A 22,260-nucleotide genomic window follows, 5' to 3' on the forward strand; every position below is an offset into this window, starting at 1 on the left:
GATTTTAAAAGGGATAAATAATTTTGCCAAATACCTGTCATTTGATTCTACAGATTGTGCTTAATGCAATTCTGTATGTTAATTTGTCAGGATGGGACATATTGCTTGGTAGGTGTCTGCAGCTACCGTGTAACTGTATTTTATTTAATATTTCATTTTATTTAAAAATAAATATTTATTCATGTAAAATTAATTGCAGCCATGCATCGTAGAAATCTGGGAATATAGCCTATTAATATATCCCTCCAGAATCTTAATTTAATGTTGCTCATATTAGAAAAAATATTACCATAAAGATAAAACAGATCATTGAAATCATAATGAAAGAACTCATTAAAACAGTCTTGAAAGAGATTCTTTGTTTAGTAAACAATTGTCTCCAGTTTATATTTTATGTTCTGTTTTTATAAATGACTGCTATATATAGCAAATCCCCTTTTAAAATGACAGCACTGCGGATATATGTAAAGTAAAGTCCTCAGTTAATTTTTGTGAACAACTGTTTTGAATTACGGTGATACGTTTTTTTCTTCTTTTTTGGCACTTTATATTGTCTTACTCCTGCCTTTGCACCGAAAGTAAAAACTAATCAAAGGCATTCATATGGAGAGCGCTGTTGGCCTCTGAAGTTTTCGAGCTGGATTTGGCCAGCCCGATCTCCCTCTGTTTTGGAAAGTGGAAATTCCTGAAGGCACTTCACTTCAGGTTTCTGGTGAGGATATAAACATGCATGCAGAGACTTTGGTGAACTCCGTCTTAGTTTCTTTGCTTCTAATTTTGCTCTCTGCCGTTCAAGGAAGTTTACGGCAGTCGCTAAGGTGAGTATAGCTGTCTTGTTTTTCAATCATTTTGACTTTTCCACTGTTCAATCACGTTTTGCTGACAGACTGGATTTACTGGGGAAAGTTTGCTGTCGTGTAGTCTCAGCTACAGAAGTAGTACAAGGTTTGTAGATTTCTATCTTAAGCTTTTTGCTATTTCTTTTTCCATTCTTTACAGGAATGGGAAGGTGTCAGCAATGTTTTATTTGTTTTACTTAGAGCCCCTTTAAGCCAGTTTTTACCTAACAGAACATACAGTAAAATCAGAAACATATGCATATGCTTTTTGACCTCTTCTTATAGTATTTCTAAGGTCCACAGTTGTGTGACTCTAATTTTGACAAATTACGTAAGTGGTTTATACATAGCAGGTGCGCATTCACCCTAATGTGTACCACAATGCATGTTTATGTATGCTCTCGCTGGATTGCACATAGTCAGACACAGGGACTGAATAAGAGTTAATATGCTGTTGTGGCTGACAGACTTGTTCCATGTAAGTGCAACCATACCAAGCCCCTGAACAGTGTTTACTTAAAAAAAAAAAAAAAAAAAAAAAGTGTATTTTTATTACCCTGTAATGTGAGAAAGGCCAACTGCAGAGACAAGAAGCAGGAGTGGTATGTAAGAACACTACCAAATGAAACATTTTTCACATGGGAACTCGGGTGGGAAAATAATAAACAGTGCAATACAGTCCAGCGTTTGTTTTTTCAGTAGGTTTGTAATGAAAATCTTGTCCTTGAGTTTGACAGCATTTTCTTTTTAGACACTTTACCAGTATACACTGCAATATACTCTTTGATTATATTATAGTATTGTCCTCAATGGACAGAAACTTCAGATTATTTTTATTGCTTTCCAATTCAGATCTTTTAGCAGATGCATTTGTATGGACAGTGTCTAGACACGAGTTTGCTGTTCTCTTTGGGACTGAGTACTAGCAGAATCATACCTTATGAGTCACTGCTCCATTTGATTTCCACATGACCTGCATTATAGTGTTATTTTGCTACCAAGTCTTTTTGTTATCTTTAAATATTAGCTCCGAAGCGTACTGGGAGATATACACAAGAAATCTGCCAAAATCTTATCCATTGCATAGCCTATCGTTAGAAACCAAACAAATGTTTTCCTTCAGAAAGGAAGAGGGAGTCTGGTTGTCATTACTGGTGAAAGAGAGGATTGCAAACCACCACCCACCCTTCCACCATCTGGCATATGTTCACCTACAGAGGAAGAACAGAGGTTTGATGTGGAAGGCAAAGGTCATGGGGTGAATGAACACTTGTGTCTTGCAGGCAGGTGGGTGGAGAGTGTAAGATCTCCCATGAATCATCACTGAGGCGCTGTCGGACCTTAGACGGTTTGATCTGTAGTGGGAGAGGTGAATGTGAGTGTGGGATTTGCATATGCCAAGTGACGGAACCCGGAACTTTCTATGGACCGCTTTGTGAGTGCCATGATTGGATCTGTCCAACATATGACGGGAAGACCTGTGGAGGTAAGAGCTGTCAGCACTCTCCAAACATAGACCTTCACTTGTGTATGTTACGTTTCAATATCAGGTGTCTTGTGAAAAAAAAAGGCTTTGAAGACATGCTAGACACACATCCAGCTTCAGTAAAGGCCTTTGATGTTCTATCCAATATTGTGTCATTAGCTACATGGTCTCATTTGAATTTCACAGTGCCTCTATTCAGCCAAACAGTTTTAGTTTCAAAAGAGCCTTTTTGGGTACCATGTTGTTCTGTAGCAACCCCCTTTTTAAAAGAATTTGCAGACACTGCTTCAAAGGATTATTTTCACAGATTCCTCCTTCACTGTGTTGAATGTCATTTCAGTAGTTTCCACTGGATGGTGAGTGTGTGCAAAATCCATTAGCAGAGACTCCTGAATAACCTGACATCCAAACCCTCAACTAACAGCTGCACGATCTGCTGATGGCTTTGAAACATTGTATAATTATAAGGACACAATGTTGGTGCTAGTGTAAGTTGGTGCATCTGCGTATAAGGCAAGGTTAAAAAAGAAATGATTGATTCAGTCAGTGTGGAAGAACTTGACTGGTCTGCATAAAGTCATAATCCCAGCTGAACACTTTAAATGAAGCCAAAAACTCATCACCAAACACCAATGTCTTGTACATACACTATATGGATAAAGGTATTGGGACACCCCCTTCTTAAGAACTGAAAAAGGCACTTCCAAGATGGTGGCAACATAGATGGAAACAATGTGTGTGTTTAAAAACTAATTCCATCTCTGTTGCAACAGTTTTGGAAGTGTCTAAAATTACTGGACGCACATGTACAAGTCATTGGTGTTTGATGATGAGTTTTTGGCTCAAAATCTCTATTCACAATTATGGGTAGTGTTCTTTTTTCTGTGGAATTTGGATATTAAACTTTGTTTGTCTTTTTTAAGGAAGTAGAACTTGGATTGGACTTCTGCAGATATTATCAGCTAATAACCAAATAACCTCAGAGCTGATGATTGATCTTTCTTTAGGTTTATACATTACAACTAAAAATACATTTTTCCAATAACAAATTTTTATTTTTTTTCTTTACTTTCCGGCTGTTGCTCTATATATAACATGTTGATTTCTATAATCTTGAAAATAGAAATCCACCTGACAGACTTTGAACAAAAACACCCATTTCCGTAACTCCTCCGGTTCTGATCTGTAGACATGAGATGATGAGGACTGCTAATGGAGATATGTGCTGGAAAGAAAGATTTATTTGTGGAGGCATGTTGCAAACCAGTGAAGAGCTCATTAGCTTGGAGCATAGCTGATAATAGGGTTTCTCTCATGGTTACGTAGTCTGAAATGGAGGCCCCATATGGACCAATATTTATTTTTTGCCTAACATCAAGGATTTTCATTGTGCATCTTTGTCAAAATACTCATCTTTTAAAGGGGTCATATGATACAATTTAAAATTTTCCTATCTCTTTGGAGTGTTACAAGCTCTTGGTGCATAAAAAAAGATCTGTAAAGCTGCAAAGACTAAAGTCTCAAATCCAAAGAGATATTCTTTATAAAAGTTAATAGTCAGCCACACCTACCTAAAATGGCTCATTATAACATGCCCCCACATGTCTATGTCATGATGTTGGAAGATTTGCATAATGATGCCCAAACGTTCATGCATAGAAAGAAGGTGTAACTTTTATTCTCGCCGTTGCCGCCGCAGCTTTGTTTATGGAGACACTGTGTGTTTCGTTGTGAAAGCGGGTCACACGGCATCACAGTATGTTAAGGGGATCTAACATTTTCCCATCACACGCTTTAGGCATTCGGCCAATCACAATGCTCTGGATACTTGGCCAATCAGAGTACACCTCGCTTTTCAGAACAATGAGCTTTGTAAAAAAAAACAGGGCATTGAGGAGCAACAATAATGTACATTGTTTCCTTAAACCACATGAACACATTGCATAACAACAAATACACAATATAATGATATTTTTAGCAACGTCATATGACCCCTTTAACTAGAAAGCTGGTTTTCTGAGCTGATTCATGGCAGTTTGGGATATTCTAGAGCTGTAAAAGGATTCTGATGTTTTGCCACTGTGCACATCCCTTCGCTTCACTGTAATGAAAGTTTTAGAACAGTATCCGGTGGAATTTATACCAGAACAGTGAGAAAGACTGTGCTTTGTGTGTTGTATTCAGTCCAATATTTTTTGACAATTATGCAAAAACTGCAGGATGTGCAAGCTGAGCAGGACTGTTTGTATATTTCTTTGAAACACTGTCTTATCATTTCAGTGAGCACACAGGGCATATAAGGTCTTGTTTATGTGCTCCAGTTTCATAATCACAACTTGCTCTTTTGAAAAACACATTGTGTTCCCTAAGACATAACACATTGTGTTTTTTTTTGTCTTCCTTTTTTCTTTCATCCCTTTTTTAATAATTTAATTTCTCATTACAAGTGTTGCATGATAAGTGGAGCATTTAATGAGAAATTTCTGTCTTGGTGTCTGGAGAATTGAATTTGTTCAGGGAGACTCCATAAATCATTTTGCTTTGAAACACCTGTTTTTGTTCACCGACAAACAGATAGACATGACAGCATATGTTGACCCAGCGATAAGACTGTGAACTAGGACTTAAGGGTGCAAAAAAACAACAAAATGTTTTTACCTGACAGCTGGATTTTTTTGGTTTGCTCGCATCTCCAGAGTTTTTAATAAGGCTACATTTGATTAACATATGTGAATATTTCCTTTTCATTTATTGTCACCGAATGGTACAAAAATTCAAATGTACAAGCATTTCCATGGGATTTGAATTGTTTGTACCAACTGAGAAAAATTCTGCACATTTTCATGGTTTTCTTCCCTTTTTGTGACCTTGTTTTGATTTTTTCTTCTACTTTATGGGGACAGAGCTCAACGTGGCAGTTCCTTTTCACTTTTCTTACTCCTTTTTCCATCTCCCAAAACAAGTTAATTGGGGTTTCAAGGAGCCACGTGAAAGATTTGGCACAACGCTGACTTAACTTTTTCCTCTCTAGCTTTTCCATTTGCAGGGATTTTCTCAGCAACTTGGTGTGACCTTCATTTTTGGTCCTGTGATGTAATGCATTGTCCTTTTTTTATCCAGCAAATGTTGCCATCTAGAGACTTCACCTCTCCAGTTTGAAACAAACTAAGATGAGGTATATGTGAAGAACAGATTTATGATCATTTATGTCAAAAGAAAGTTTTTTATATACATCAGTAAGGATGGTTATGATTTATGATACCCTTGAGATCCTTTGCTTTTATTTGTTAAGTGCTTGAGTGAGCATGTCAGAAAAGTGATCTTCCATGTTCTCATGTCCCAGTGGAACTCCATCAAGAGCTTTTTCCTCAGTCTTTGTTATTGGACTTTTGTTCTTCCCCAAAAGTTTGGATGGGGAAATGAATTCTATGGGAAAATCATCTGACCTTTCTTTTAACTTGAGTGCCACGTGTTTAAAACACTGTGTGATGCATGAGATGCAGAGATGTCCATCTAGCGCTTGTTTACAAAGAAAAACGATGGAAAAGTGTATTCTGTGCGGACAGCCACATAGAAATCCATAGAGGAACTGAGGCAACTTCTCCAAGATACTTAGAATAATCTGTCTCAATATTTATCAAAGACTGTCTCAATCTGGATTTGTTGTTCATGCACAAATATCACTTTACAATATTTGCTAACGGAATGTTTGGACATCTAAAAACTGATATTTCCTACTGGCACACTAAAGCAAGAGGTACAAATTACATTCTAAACCTTAATATTATGTGCTAAAGACATTTTTACAGCATGTTATAAACACCAATAACACTTTTAAAAATGCTTCGGTGAAGTGTGATGATAGTGCACAATGGGCTTGACAGCAGTGTTTATGGTTCAGGTAAACCAACATACACATTCTAGCAAGTCACCATATAGTGTGTTCAGCTCTAGTTCAGGCAGCAGGTCTGATCCATACTTCAAATTACATGAAAAGGTCACATGCCTTCTAGGTCAATATGCACTTGGGGATACAGTGGAAGAGGAAATTGTGTCCAAACAGGGGACAACACTGTCATTTCACTGCAAGTAACAATGATGGTGCCAAAATGACACTTTCATTCCCTCTATGGGCTTTCATCCAATTACTAACACACTATCAAATGTCAGGTGAGAGGAAATAAGGAAAAAATTAACATGACATGGGCCGGACATGAACGCACATCTCCCATATGAGCTGAAAATGCTGGGACCACAGGTCTGACAAGTATCATAAATCATAGATTGTCTATAAACTTATTACACACAGTGACCCTCAATCTTTACATGATTTGGTCTGTCTTCATCGCTGCAGGTCTGCTGTAGGTATGCAGCATTATTAGCCAGGACAGATGTCTCCCTCACACCCAGCCTAGCCTAGCACATAATCATTTCACGCTCTACAACGCAAAACAGGAGAACAACAAGGGGAAATAATTACCTCACTGTCTTGTTTTATACAAATTCCGCTGTTTAACAGGCTAAGAGGACAAAAATGTCTTCAAGATCAAGCTAGCACATAGAGGCCTTGGTTTATTAAAGGTTTGTTTGGATAAAAACATGTGCAAACTTCATAGAATGCTGATTAACGCAGGGTCTGCTGGGGTCTGCGTCTTTTGTAAAGCATAAAAAATCTTGTCAGTTTCTTTGGTTGTTCCTTAATGAATTGTCTATTGTAAAACTTGTTAAATTAATTTCAATGGTGCAGCCCTGTTTTATTTATTATCTTTTTCTTGTATTGATATGTAAAATTAGGCTGCATTTACACATTAAAAATATTTGGTATATAATCAACTTTCACAAATAATTACGAAAGCAAGTAACACTGTATTAAATGTCAAATTTTGAAAATGGAAATGAAACACAAAACTTGAAAAGAGGACTTTGTAGAACTGGACAACAGTCCAGTTTTTCTTCTCCTTAGCCCAGGTTAGATGCCTCTGACGTTGTCTGTGGTTCACCAAATTCCTTGACACGTCTGTGTGTGGTGGCTCTTAATGCCTTGACCGCAGCCTCAGACAATTCCTTGTGAAGTTCACTCAAATTCTTGAATCGATTTTGCTTGACAATCCTCATAAGGCTGCGGTTCTCTCGGTTGGTTGTGCATCTTTTTCTTCCACCCTTTTTCCTTCCACTCAACTTTCTGTTAACATGATTGGATACAGCACTCTGTGAACAGCCAGCTTCTTTGGCAATGAATGTTTGTGGCTCCTTGTGAAGCGTGTCAATGATTGTCTTCTGGACAACTGTTAGATCAGCAGTCTTCCCCATGATTGTGTAGCCTAGTGAACCAAACTGAGAGACCATTTTGAAGGCTCAGGAAACCTTTGCATGTGTTTTGAGTAGATTAGCTGATTGGCATTTCACTATATTCTAATTTGTTGAGATTTTGGTGGGTTTTTGTTAAATGTGAGCCAAAATTATCACAATTAAAAGAACCAAAGACTTAAACTACTTCAGTCTGTGTGCACTGAATTTATTTAATACACGATTTTCACAATTCAAGTTGAATTACTGAAATTAATGAACTTTTCCACGACATTCTAATTTATTGATATGCACCTGTATAGAATATAATGCTTTCCTTTTTATTATCTTGGATGATTTAGTGTCTTTATCCTTGTGTACACCGTTAATCGGAACAAGCTATTATACTCACAGTCCAATCACAGATGTAATTGCTATCTTTGAAAGCACTATCACTCACTGATTTCAATTTGATTTTCATTTGCATAGGTTAGTTAAGATCCTAACAGTTAATAGGGACAATTTTGCAATGATTATTACCCTTTTATACCTTAATATAAAATAAGCTAAATAAATGCTGCTTTAAGGTAAACAAATTAAATAAAAATAAATGCTAAATGTAAATGTATTTACTGAAAACATTAAGTACATTCTTGATCCAAGAACATTTTCATCCTGAAATGAGCTGGATGCTCAGAGACAACATCGTCTGCGATTCAATGCTTCACGAAATAAATAATTGTAATTAGAGTTTATGTCTTGCAGACTCCTGGTCACCCCATATTCCTTTGTCTGTATTTAACATGGACAGCACTGTCTGCAATAGGAACAGCTATTAGCATCTGATGACTCATTAATCTGCTCGCCGTCTCCAATTTATCTGATGAGGATACACCATCTATTAATACACAGCTGTTTAGAGTGAGTCATACGGCCCAGCGTGGATATGGCCGTCTTGGCACATCAGCCGGGAGGGGGGAAATTATGCCCCTGGTGGCACAGTGGACAGCAAGGATCAAACTCTTCCTCCCACATATAGGAGGGGTGGCAGTTGATATGTCAGAGTGATTATGTCTGCATTCAGGATCGAACTCTGGCATCAACCAAATTTCAAGGAAACATGACTAAGGGGCCGTTCACATATCACGCCTAAAAACGCAGGATGAGGAATGCCTTATTAAAAGATCATATCATAGCCAAATTCCAAAAATGCTTGGCTCATATCTTAACATTTGCAATACCAATTTGCTTTTAATCTATAGAGCACAAGATAGATGTATCCTCCATTTGGCATTAGCATAAATCTTGACTTTCCCTCCAGATTAGCTATAAAACACTGAATATTTGTGACAAGCAGCCAAGACTGTCTGGTAATGAGTGCAGGAGCAGAACAAGGCTATTGTTAAGGACTGATGGATAGCCCTTGAAGACGACATCAAATTTACATGATGGATTAGTGCAGGGAGTGATTGAAGATGACACTTCAAGATGTGGCTAAAGGAGCTGGATTTACAATAACAGGATATATCTGTGGCATATTTTGTCTGCCGGTTGTTTCCTCCATAGAGTTAAGAATAATGACAGGCAATCAACAATGGTCTGATATAGAAAAATAACCTCACTTTTGGTACTGTTGCTTGCATATTAAATTGAAGAAAGAAGAGAAAGTGGTAGACATGAATGAAAAATGTTTCAGTATTTGTAATGAGTAGAACTCATTTTTTCTCTTTTCACACTTCATAGGCCTATTCATGTTGCTTCGTTAACAATGACCAATTTTATGGCTAGTGCATCATTGAGCAAATAGTCTGACTGGAGAATTTTTCATTTTACTGAATTAAAAATGTTTAAAAACAAAATACATTTACACTGATCCAGTAGCACACCTCTAGTTTATAGGGTTGTGCAATTGTATAATACCTATGGTGTGGAAATGAACTATGAGGAATCTTCAACACCTTTTAGCTGGGATAAGCACACATGTGTGAAACACACACAACACTCTGTCAGGGTTTCCTAGGTAAGCATGCATACATGGGAAGTGTTAATGTCTTTCACATCACCTTGGCCTCTCCAAACGACTTACAAATGTGTTAAAAATCACAAAATCGATCTTGTAGTGAGCTCTTTGACTCCTCCAACAAAATATAATTTGTTATCAACCCACTTACTTTAGCAGTGTGGGTCTGTATCATGACCGCATGTTACTCAAAGCAATCAATAACTGTATTTTGTATGTGTGTTTCCAATTCAGATAATGGGATATGCAAATGTGGAAAGTGTTTCTGTGATGAAGACTGGTTTGGGGAATCCTGTCAGTACCAGGAGGAATGTTCACTCTCCAGAAAAACCAGTAAAGACCTCTGTCGCAATGCACAGGGTGTTGTTTGCTCCAATGCAGGTAAGATGTTTGATATTTGGTATTGCATGGGGGCCTATAAATAATAGAACTGAAGGTCAAGATAAGTGATATGCAGTTGTCCAAACATTCTTTCTGGCTGGCCTGGAAAATAACAGCCTGCTTGTATTTCACACCTTGCCCCCAACCCTGTACTTAACCCTTACACCGACCTGAACATTAACTTTAGGTGATGGGTCTGTATGTTGTTAGCAGGGGGCCCAGCTGCTTGCAGAGTTGCCTGCTATGTGTCTACCGTGTCATTAGGGCATGTGTGTTTGTGAAAATGTTATACATCAGGATTGGGCAAAATTCAGAATGTAAGAATTGGCTTGTTTTCGGTATTTGAATCAATTTGTTCACATTTCCAGTTAAATCAAAATGATAGGAAGAAGATTTACTGGACTGAAATTTTAAACTTAATTAAGTTAACACTATTAATTTTAACTATAAATAAATGTATAATAGGGCTGTCAAAACAATTAATCATGAGTAATGTGTGTGTGTGTGTGTGTGTGTGTGTGTGTTGACAGTAGACAGCCCTAATTTATGAATTATTTTAAATATTTGAATAGCAAAAAATTATTCCTATATACTGTATGTGGATTTTTTTTCTTAGATTATTATTATTATTATTATTATTATTATTATTATTATTATTATTATATTGCGAAAATTACATTGTTCTACCATGGTCCATAAAATAAAATATATAATATGAAATGAATTCTAATTTAAATTAATAGATTTTATTGAATTTAAATTGATATAAACTAATTTATTTTCAATTAATATACATTTCTTTTTATATAATGTACGAATTATGAGGGGAAAATTTTGTTTATGATAACTTATGTGTAAAGGTATTTTGTACTAAAATGTAAAATTACACTTAGAATTTCATTCTGTCATCCTAACCCAGTTTGCTGGCTCATTACAAGTTTAGGAATTCTCAGTTCATTTTCCATCAAATTCTGAATGGCGTGCAATTCTATAGTGTATATAGCCTTAGGTTGGGTTTGTTTGTGTAAGTCGGTGTGTCTTCACATGTAGAAGTGTGTTTGCTGCTGTGCGGTGCTGTGGAGCAGTGTGACAGTGTGAGATCTGTGGGTTTTGACATTGATGTGTCTGGCCGACAGGCACCTGTCACTGCGGCAGCTGCATGTGCCACAATCCCGATGGGAAGGGCCTGATCAGTGGACGCTACTGCGAGTGTGATGACAGCGAGTGTTTGGATGAAGACTCTGGAGAAGTGTGTGGAGGTACGATCACAGGGTGACCAGTCCTGAGTGACCCATTAAATATCTGGACACATTTCTGTAAATTGTGTATGTCTAGATAACAAAATAAAAGCGGCTTTGTTTTTCTTACTGATTTTTGCTAAAACTTTTAATGTACTCTCAGAAAAAAAAGGTACAAAATATGTCAGTGGGGCTGTACTCTTTAAAAAAGGTACTAATACTGTATGTGCATTTTAGATAGCTTACTAACATGTACTCAGTAGTTATTAATATATATCTTTATTGTACTAATTTGTATCTTTTAGAGGTAAATAAGGTACGACTATGGTAGCTTGAGACTATGGTGGCTGTAGTAATATAAGCATTAGGAACATGTACACTTGCCATACCTGCATTTGGTCAATGATGATTTTTTTATTTTTAATCTCAAAACTCTGAAACTGAATTTCCCTCTCTGTGTTCGTGGTTGCAGGCCATGGAAAGTGTTACTGTGGAAACTGTTACTGCTCGGCTGGTTGGCATGGAGATAAATGTGAATTCCAGTGTGACATCAGCCCATGGGAGAGTAAGCGGAGATGCACATCTCCAGATGGCAAGATCTGCAGCAACAGAGGTCTGTCTTTGTGCAAGCATTTAGCTTTCTCTGACGTTACCAATATTTCCTATCACCCTTTAACCTCAACTAATAATATATTCCCATATGTTATCCTTAATGCTCCTGCAGGGGCATCTAAATCAAATTAGAATTTTATTTGAAGGGTTTTTTCCACAGAGAGAATCTGCAACGAAATAAGTCTAATTGTCCCGTATCAGCATACAGCATAAGTAATTTCACCTGACAAGCACAAATGAGAGTTGCAAAATGCATTTTCCATTAAGATGCATCAGGCTGCCAAAAAATCTTTGGCTCTCATATTGCCGGTGAACCTCAAGGGAGCCTCTCTGAAATTGATTACATCAAAAGGGTGAAGTGGTACACAGCATAAACTCAACCTCAAATCTGAACCACTGTCTGTGGTTAAGTAATCTGCCCACAAACCGTATCCACTCATCACAAGCAACCACGCTGGTTTTCCGCATCAGAAGCTTTCTAAAAACAAACAGCATTTTTCAGAAGTTACACTTTCCAAAGGAATTGAAAATCCCTCACGACCTTCCGTAGGCATGCTTATCCATACATTTGACCACGTATGTATTTTTATCATCCACACTGAGGGGAAAACCCTCTGTCTTTAACAGAAATTAAGTTACCATTGTGCGCACGTCCAGTGCACATGGTAAAAGATATCCATTTTTTTGGCCTCTTTTAAGCTGTCCAGCCTCATTTTATGTATTTTATATTCTGTTTATACCCTTCAATTATACGTTCTGCACTGTGAATGGCAGGTCTCAGTGGATTGCTGCTATTGTGTGAAATGACAGCCTCTTTTAGTCAGTCAGCCTCTCAATCCATGACGTCGCTTGCCCTTCACTTTGAAATACAACCATGCAAAGTTATACTTTTGAATAACCTTTTAGAGGGGGAAAAAATTATAAATGAAGCAAAAATGCTTAGGTTCTAATAAAAGCTACTTTTAAAACCTGACTCATGCAAACTCTTGCTGGGAGCGTCTATTAAATGTGATTCTGGCAAGTATGGGATGCCAAAGGGAGGCCTGAAAAAGGGGTCAAATGGCAGTTGCAGGCAGGCCTGTAAGAGTTTTATATCTACAACTAATGTTTATAAAGAAAACTATGCTGGTAGGTCCCTTAGATGAAAAAATTTTCTCAGTCTGGTCAAAGTGTTGAGAGGCTATCCAAGGCTGAAATCTTTGTGTTTTTAGAGGTAGAGACAAAACAGATTAGATTTAGATTAAATTAGATTTAAAACTTCAATTCATTAACAAAGCTGTGTTATAAGGGGAAAAAAGTATTGATATAATATTGATTTTATATAAACAATACAGAAACAGTGGGTTTTTTTTAAATCAGTTTTTCTTTTTTTACAGGTTAAATTTAAGTGAATGTTAGATGATGGCCTAATGGTCAGAGGGTCAGACTTGTAACCGAAAGGTTGAGGGTTCGAGTCTTGTACTGGCAGGGATTGTTGTTGGGGGGAGTGGCTGTACAGCACTCTCTTCACCTACAAATCCACGGCTGAGGTGCCCTTGAGCAAGGCACCGAACTGTTCCCCGTGTGCTGCTGCAAAAAATGGCTGCCCACTGCAAAATATAATAGTATTGTAAAATATTATTACAATTTAAAATAACTGTTTTCTATTTTAATACAATTTTGTTAAAATGTAATGTAAATGTAATGACAAAGCTGGGTTTTCAGGAACCATTATTCCAGTCTTCAGTGGCACATGATCCTACAGAAATCACTGTTTTTTTACTTTTCAATATTAGCTCAAAATGTTTTTTTAAATCAAAATCTCTTGAAAGAGTATAAATATGTGTGCTGTCACTTTTTAATAATTTAATGTGTCCATGGTAAATAAAAGTATTAATTTCTTAAAAAAAAAAAAAAAAACTTACTGACCCCAAACTTTTGAGTTTTAATGTATATCCTATACTGACCAATACAGATTTGGTCTAATATCTAATATTGGCGGATATACTATATTGTAGTGTAGATCCTTAATTTTACAGTTAGAGATGGTTCTGTAATGATTTTATAATTAGCATTTCTAAGACCCTCTTGGGCTTCCATTAATCGTTTCTTCATTTCCTCAGTGGACTCCCACTGAGTCTTAGCCAAGTGTAAGCAAGTCCCTAATAAGGTTACTGAAGAGTGGGCTACTACATCATTGTATTTGCTTAAGTGCAATACACTAAGCAACAATATACTCTTACATGCACGAGTGTAATAATACAGCTCATGCCATTTATTTAAGCATTCACAGGAGGTTGCACAATGCAAATCAAGTGCAATGTAAGTTCTATATGATGAGAGGACAGGTCTTTGACAGGACTGCAAACAGGGCCACATTAAAGCCGCATTGCCCCCCTGGGCTATGACTTATTGCAGCCACCCGCAATCACAATAATTATAAGTATATAATTTTATAAGCTTTAAATAAGATTTTTATCCCATATCAAATGCATTGAAAATTGATGCATTGAAATTTCATAATTTTTATTAAAAATTTCAATATCACAAAAAATAATACTAGCCTAAGTAAAAACAAGCTTACTGAAGACAAGTGAACAGTCACAAATTAGGCTACAACCGAAAATCTTACTTGAAAACTTGAACTTGAAGTGGCCTACTTGAAAATCTTAAGGCACTGAATAATCAATATTATATTATATTTTAAAAAAGTACAAATAGACTGAATAGTCTTCACTCTATGCATTCAATATACATTGATTCTTATTTATTTTACAAAAGTGATTCAGTCAAGAATATATATTTTTTCTTTCTGATGTTTGATTTAGCGACATCATCGACAAAAATGGCAACAGCAGCTCCATTAGGCTGGAATAGTTCACACAAAAATGAAAATGCTGTTGTTGTTTTAAACCTATATGATATTCTTTTTATTTTTGAACACAAAATAATATATTTGGAACAACAGTATGATAAAATACACTTGTAGTCAATAGGGACCAGAAACTGATTAGGATCATTCTTCAAAATATCGTATTTTATGTTAAGTTTATGTTAAGTTTAGTCAGCTGCGTATCAGGCAGAAACAGTCTTACTGCACGTATTTACCAGAATGAATTCTGCCCCGCTGCTTAATGTCCATGAATAGTTTAAACCATTTGTTTTAAAACCTGCTTAAAACACATTTAAATGATAAGCTTACCCTATACATCATGACGCACTTCAATCAACAACTGATATATTTCTACCGGATTATCTCCCATCCCTTAAATGAATGTAGTTTGTTTAAACTCAAATCCAGTTAATCAACATAAATCCAGTTAATAATCAAACTAACCTCAAATCTGTGTGGACGATGACACTGTTTTTATCTGCTTCATGTGCCCAGTTCACTTGCTGTTCCAACAACTTCCACTCAATAAGCTTTAGTAAAATAACTTGATAGCTGGGGATTTTACTGACTAGACTAACTCATGCTTTTTTCTGTTGTTTGTGTTTGAAGTTTTTCATTTTTTGAGCCCCTCACCTCTCTCTCAGAATTGCTGACATTTTTACTTAGCCTATCGAATATTGCTCGCTTTGCTTGGGCCCCGGGGCTTCAGCCCTGCCTAACCCAATGGTTAATACAGCCCTGACTGCAAATGGTGGTGTAGCCCCCTGCTCGCAGGACGCCAGCTGCATCGCTTCCCAGTGTGCTTTCACTGCACAGATAAGAGAAAACAGGATTTCCAGTTGTGCTGCATCTGGTCTGGCTCAGATTTATCAGAGTGGAGGTGTTTCCCACAGCTCTGTTGCCATGACTGTCGCCCCGGCAATAGATTAGCGGGAACTTGGAGTAAGCATCCTCATCAATCCTTGCCATGCATGGCCCCTTTATTGTCAGCTGGGCTCTGGAGGATTTGGCCCCCAGGAGAAATTTGGATTTCCTTTTCAGCATCACTTCAATTAAAGTGCTGTGCAGCTAACTGTTTCAGTAAGCCCTAATCCTTCTAACACAGGCAAAACAGTTTGAACCTGTATTCCAACAATCAGAAAATGGCCTTACCTGGCATTGAATTCAAACCTAAGACTGTCCTAATTTAGTCTGTCCTAAATGTAAGTTATTAATCTAAATGTAAGGAAGCCTCACTTTAAAAAAAATTATCAGCACTGAATTAAGAATACCAGTTCCTGAATTTCAAATATATATATATATATATATATATATATATATATATATATATATATATATATATATATATTGCTGTTGTATTATTATTATTATTATTATTATTATTATTATTATTATTATTATTATTATTAAACTGATAAAAAATGACAGTAAAGACATTTATAATGTTACAAAATATTTGTGTTTCACATAAATTATTATTATTCTTTTTTTCATCAAAGAATCCTGAACATAATGTATCCCTATTTCCACATAAGTATAGCAACACAACTATTTTTTGTTAATAATATAAATACTACCAAATCTGCATATGATTTCTAATAGAAATTTATTCATGTGACTGACAATATTAACAGTAATGGCTGCTGAAAATTCAGCTTTGCCATCACAGTAATAAATAACATTTTAAATCATATTAAAATAGGAAACATTTTAAATGTTAATCATTTCGCAATATTGCTGATTTACTTTATTTTTGATAATAATAAATGCATATAAATAAATGCAGTCTTAGTGACCATGAGAGAATTCTTTCAGAATCATAATAAAAACTTGCCGAGGTGTTCAGCAATTCTGGCTTGAGAAAGGCTTGTTTAAAGGCTTTTTTAAATGTTAAAAAAGTGCCACAATTGGATTGTTTAATTAAACATGTTATTTGTGATATATTTTTAAGATTAAAAGTTTAAGATTTCTGAGCTTCTCTTAATTGTTACCTTAACAAGACGATTTGAGAGTCACACCAGTTAATTATGATATGATTGTCAATCCCACAGTGAAAGTTTCACCATACTTTCACCCTGTCTCTGTAGGCACATGTGTATGTGGCGAGTGCACTTGCTATGATGTGGATCCTTCAGGAGACTGGGGCGACATTCACGGAGAGACCTGCGAGTGTGACGAGAGAAGCTGCCATGCCGTGTACGACAGATACTCGGATGATTTCTGTTCAGGTGAAGCACTAGTTGAACATCAAACATCTTATTCTTATCATCAGTTTATGTTGTATATATTACATTTGTATCCCAGCTTGGCACTCTGGCAGTGTTTTTCTCAGGTTGAAAGGGTCCGTTTTGTCTTCATCAAAAACCCCCTCAAAAGGAAATGGTTCACATTCCAAAATCCAGCAGTAAAAATACTGACAGTTGCTGAAAACAGGGGAGGGTGGAACTGTTCGATATCCGTTCTCTTCACGATCTCGCATAAACACAGGCCACATGGATTACCCTGAGCTGAAGAACAACAGATGCGGTTCAGAAACATTTCAACATCTGGTTCTAATGCTGAGAAATAACTCTGTGGCCATATGCGCGTCAATCTTATGTTTGCCTCAGAGGACCGAGTTGACAAAACATTTTTTAAATTCACGCTCAGCCAGACCTGTGAGTTGTGCCCTTTAACTTCAAATCCATAAAACAACACACACACACATAAATACACACACCGCCAATGTATAATCTTTTCTCTGTATCTAGGGCAGCTTCAGGCAGAGCTTCAGTCGATCGTTCATCCATTAAAGGACTCTAAATCCTGCTATGTGTCTGTTTGAAGGTCGCGGTCAATGTAACTGTGGCAGGTGCGACTGCAAGGAAGGTTGGGATGGAAAGAAATGCGATCATCCTCTCTCCTGCTCGCTGTCTGTGGAAGCCAGTCAGAAGAAGTGCCGGGGAACCTCCAGCCTGCCCTGCTTTGGCAGAGGTAATTAAGTCTAGTGTCTATTCATCTGCGCCAGAGTGGGTTCCAGCAGCAGTGTTTCACAGATCCGAGGTGTTGCATTTGTGGGTCGCGTGGTAGGCCAGAGGACTCTTAAAGGTGAAGTGTGTAATTTTCAACTCATGATGTCATGATGCAAAGCTTGAGCGGAAAGAACGATGCTAAAATTAGCAAAACTCTCATTTGGCATGTCAATCTTAATAGACTGGTTTAAATGAAACACATGTTGCTACATAAATAAGGTTGTTGTGGTTTGCGTCATTCTTTGAGCCTGCAGATTCATTCTAAACAGGGTTTCGGCAATAATTATAAGAGACCAAACATGTCTCTGAGATAGTTTACTGCTAAACCCAGAAACAACACAAATACTCCAAACAGATGCAGGATTATATACTGAATACACACCTCAAATAATGGATTTTGATAGAGCTGTGTGAATCATTGATTTATCCTTCTTTGGTAAACCACAGTTTAAAATGTAAAATTATTACCTTGTCTGGCCCTTAAAATTTATTTTATGGCATACTCTTCAGTTATAATAAATATAAGTTTTTAGCAGCTAATTTAGATGATACCACACAAAATATATTGTTAGGTTACCTGGCCACCAAAATAATGTAGTTACAGTAACTTTGATTGTCATAAAACTGGTCATTTACCTGACTTCATACAAAAAATTATATATATGTATATATATATATATATGTATATATATATATATATATATATATATATATATATATATATATATATATATATATATATATATATATATATATATATATATATATATATATATATATGTGTGTGTATATATATATATATATATATATATATATATATATATATATATATATATATATATGTGTGTGTGTGTATATATATCTATATTATTTATACCTTTCCTTTCTAGCTTGTACATATTTGAACAAATGCCTGAAACTTGGTATTACAAGCACTTCCTGTGTCTGTTTGCCTCTTTAAGAAGAGTCGCTTTATGTATTCTCCAATTGTAAGTCGCTTTGGAAAACAGTGTCTGCAAAATGACTAAATGTAAATGTAAGTGTAAATGTAATTTGACATTTGTGGTTTGATTCTAGCACAGTTAAAGAACCAACATTAATTTAATAAGGTTTTATAGTAGTAACATGAATTGAAGTAAGAGTGGCATTTGTACCTAACAATTCAAATATATTTAATATAATAAAGAAAAAATAACTATATATATATATATATATATATATATATATATATATAAATCGCCATAATTGTCTGAATTACAGTCTTTTAAGAATCAGTGGTACTTTTTGTAAGGGTAATTATGAAGATGTAGTTTGCTTCATGTAGGGGTGCCCATTCATATCTCTGCAGACACTCTTGTTAGAAAGAGAAAAAATGTCACAGTAGATGAATCAGAACTAGTGCAATTGTTCCAAAACAATGCTATTTCCATAGTTCCCCGCTGCAAAGAAAGTGAAGAGCGATAATAATAGTCTTGTTTCACTGAGTGAGGTGATAATTTAACTTTAATGGAGCCTGTGTTCTGTGCGCTTGTTTTTCGAAGGACTTCCACCCCCGTGCTCTCGTTATACTCCTGCGACATAGTGCAGATAATATAACTAGTCTCATTTTAAAAGTCAAAAATTAAATGACTTTTGCTGTAATGGCTGGGTTGAAAGTGTATTACAGTGCTACAGTAAATACTAAATGCTAGTCCATGTTTGTCATAGACAATGTCAATAGTAATTCGATCCAGTGGACATAAGAAACACAAATGTGAACATGCAGGCTGGAAGAATCAGGTATGTAGCAGCTTTTGTGTTTCATCCCTCAAGACTTTAGCTCTGCGTGTTTCTGTAGCACCTGAAATAACACTGAATCTGGCAGCAAGTCTTGTGGTGAAACTTAGAAACAAATCTTTTAGTGAACCAGATGCATTGTATTATTTTTTTCAGTACCATGTGTATAAAAAGCTAAATCCGCATAGGGATTTTGTGCTTGGATCTTAGCACTGTGAAAACCGTTTGTTCTGGTCTTTGCAGGAACATTGAGAGTATGATTGTGAGTACCGTAAAAAAAGAAAAGAAAAGAAAAGAAAATAAAAAAAAGAAAAGAAAATTTTGTTACAAAGTCACTATAATTAATTATTCACTTTAATTCCTTCAGCTGTACCTTTAAAGCATCTAAAATCTGCTTTAACCAAATGGTGGGTTAAATTGTGTCCAAGCTCAATAATTAATTGGCAGGAAATTTTAAAACAAAATTAAAGAATTCCTGGAAGGAAGCCAGTTTATTTAATTAATTTATTTCGGCACTGACTGACTAAAGTGTTCCACAATTGTATGACAAGCTGTACAAGTACAGCCTGTACATTGTATTCTGATTAAATAATACATTGTTTATTTATTATTTAAATAATAATTATTATTTTAATGAATAATCAAGTATTGTTATATTAAACATAAAAATAAAAGTACTTATATTTCTTTATACTATAGTAGCTGTTTCACCAGTTTCTTTTTTTCTTATTTAACTCTTTGCCTGCCATCGTTCCTTGTTTTCACTGGTGTACGACAGGAGGCGCTATTATGCATCTTTTGAAAAAGTATTGAACGTCTGTATAAAAACACAACGAAGAAGAAGCAGAAATCAGCAATTGCATGTGTAAGCAGATGCATATATAAAATCGAAACTACGAATGCATACTGTATATAACTCGAAACTACCTAGCATTACAGAAAGAAAAGATGATCAAGGAAGTGGTATATGACTGTGCAAGCTTTGGAGGTGTTGTTTTTTTTGTAATATTGCGCTTTATTTTATTTTTTTTTACTTATCTATTTGAAAGCATTTATTTTAGCAGAGGCTCTTTTGGCAGATTCACTCTCCCTCCATACTGTGACCATGTGCTATGAGATGTGGCCAGCAAATGATTTATACATCTGTTTACATAGAATTTCACCCACGATTAGAGCTATAGATCTGCTCGCTGCATCCATTATCCTGACAGCAGGTAATTATACAGGTTTCCTCCATTCTGAATTTCACTCCCACAATTAAGGACTGTCAACGTGGTTGAATTAATCCAACATTTACACAGTTCCACCGAGAAGCCCCATATGAGGGATTCCCATGCCACATGACAGTTGCTTGAGATTCAAGTAGCATCTGACTAAAAATGGATATCTGGATTTTGTGTGTGCTAGCCGCGCTCCTTTTACTTATGTGGCCATTTTTCATCATTGCCAGTGACTCGTGAATACTCGCAGGAAATGGACAAAGAGAGAGCAGGAGAGTTTGTAAATGGTTTCAAGAGGAAACAAATTTCTCTTAAACTTGGAATATCCTCCAGGAAACACCTATTCTGAGAGTGTTTCTGCTGAGGCTGGAAAAGCGGCTCCAACCATAGATAAGATGAATCCTTTGCTAACTTGTCAGCCATTTCATTGCATATGATCTTTGCATACATCAAACATTTGACATTTAATGTTACCATTTTACATGCAATGATAGGATAACCAAAAGATATTTACTACACGGTTGTATATCCCTCCATTTGAGAAGCAACACATGAATGATTGCACTGACGGAAGCTACTGAGTGTTAGTTTTTACACTATTCATTAGCTCACTAATGCACTCTGTAGATTACTGCGCAGCGCCATATATAAAGAATGCATCTTGATTAAACATGCACAGCAGCAATCATTCAACACTCCCAGTCGTCTTACAGTAGAAGGAAAAGAAGCCTAATTTGCCACGCAGATGTTGACTGATATCCAGTGTGTTCTAAGAACTGCTTGGTGTGATGAGCGATCTTTCAAAGCAAATCAGCAGAATTATGGCTGATTGCAATCACTTCCTCTGAGTTTGATAATGGTGCCCTTCTTTGGTTCACAAGGACCAAGTGGTGTTCTGCACTGAGAGGGAATGTACTTTCTGAATGTGGCCAAGTACTATGTATATGTATATGCTGTTGAATTGTGTGATGAATGTTAAGTAAAAAATAAATGAATAAAATTACATTAGTGAATTACACTTTATATTTATGAACATAAACATGCAGAGTGCTGTCACTGTTATGGTCTCTATACAGTGCATGTAGCTGCTATTGAGAAGCACCTGAAAAGTGGTCTCGTGATGCCTTCAAATGCCACAACTCGTTCTGTCCTCCCTGACCTTTCATTTCCTGTGCTGATTGAAAAGCCTCCAAATGCTATGTTTCAAGATTGTCTGACAGAAGCAAAATGTCTCAAAAGAAAAAGTGGTAAAGCTAGTACTTCTCCCCAGATTGCTCTATATTCAGTACCAGCAAAGGATGGGAAGTGGTGCATTAGAAGCAAATAAAATATTAATGCCTCTTAAAATGTGTTAAGCTGTATGTGGTGACTTCAATTTGGATCATGTAATTTTTGAATCAGTGTTTTATAATGAATTGTGCAAATTATTTATATTATATTATATTATATTATAATAAAAAAAAATTTGTTCAATGATTTTATTCTCACTGTAGTGTACAGTCAAGGTAATTTTATATTC

General features: G+C 36.1%; 1 protein-coding gene across 1 annotated transcript in view; it reads left to right on the forward strand.

Moving 5' to 3' along the window:
- The first annotated feature begins 617 nt into the window (after window positions 1–617).
- Window positions 618–22,260, forward strand: part of LOC113081286 (integrin beta-like protein 1) — a 37,293-nt gene continuing 15,650 nt past the window's right edge. Inside the window, exons 1-7 of the mRNA XM_026253363.1 lie at window positions 618–818; window positions 2,123–2,325; window positions 9,866–10,012; window positions 11,149–11,271; window positions 11,723–11,863; window positions 16,822–16,962; window positions 17,561–17,707. Of these exons, the coding sequence (XP_026109148.1) occupies window positions 727–818; window positions 2,123–2,325; window positions 9,866–10,012; window positions 11,149–11,271; window positions 11,723–11,863; window positions 16,822–16,962; window positions 17,561–17,707 (994 nt within the window). The 5' untranslated portion in view covers window positions 618–726. The remainder of the gene's footprint in view (window positions 819–2,122; window positions 2,326–9,865; window positions 10,013–11,148; window positions 11,272–11,722; window positions 11,864–16,821; window positions 16,963–17,560; window positions 17,708–22,260) is intronic.

The sequence above is a fragment of the Carassius auratus genome, unplaced genomic scaffold (genome assembly GCF_003368295.1).
Source record: "Carassius auratus strain Wakin unplaced genomic scaffold, ASM336829v1 scaf_tig00033648, whole genome shotgun sequence".
Taxonomy (NCBI): Eukaryota; Metazoa; Chordata; class Actinopteri; order Cypriniformes; family Cyprinidae; genus Carassius; species Carassius auratus.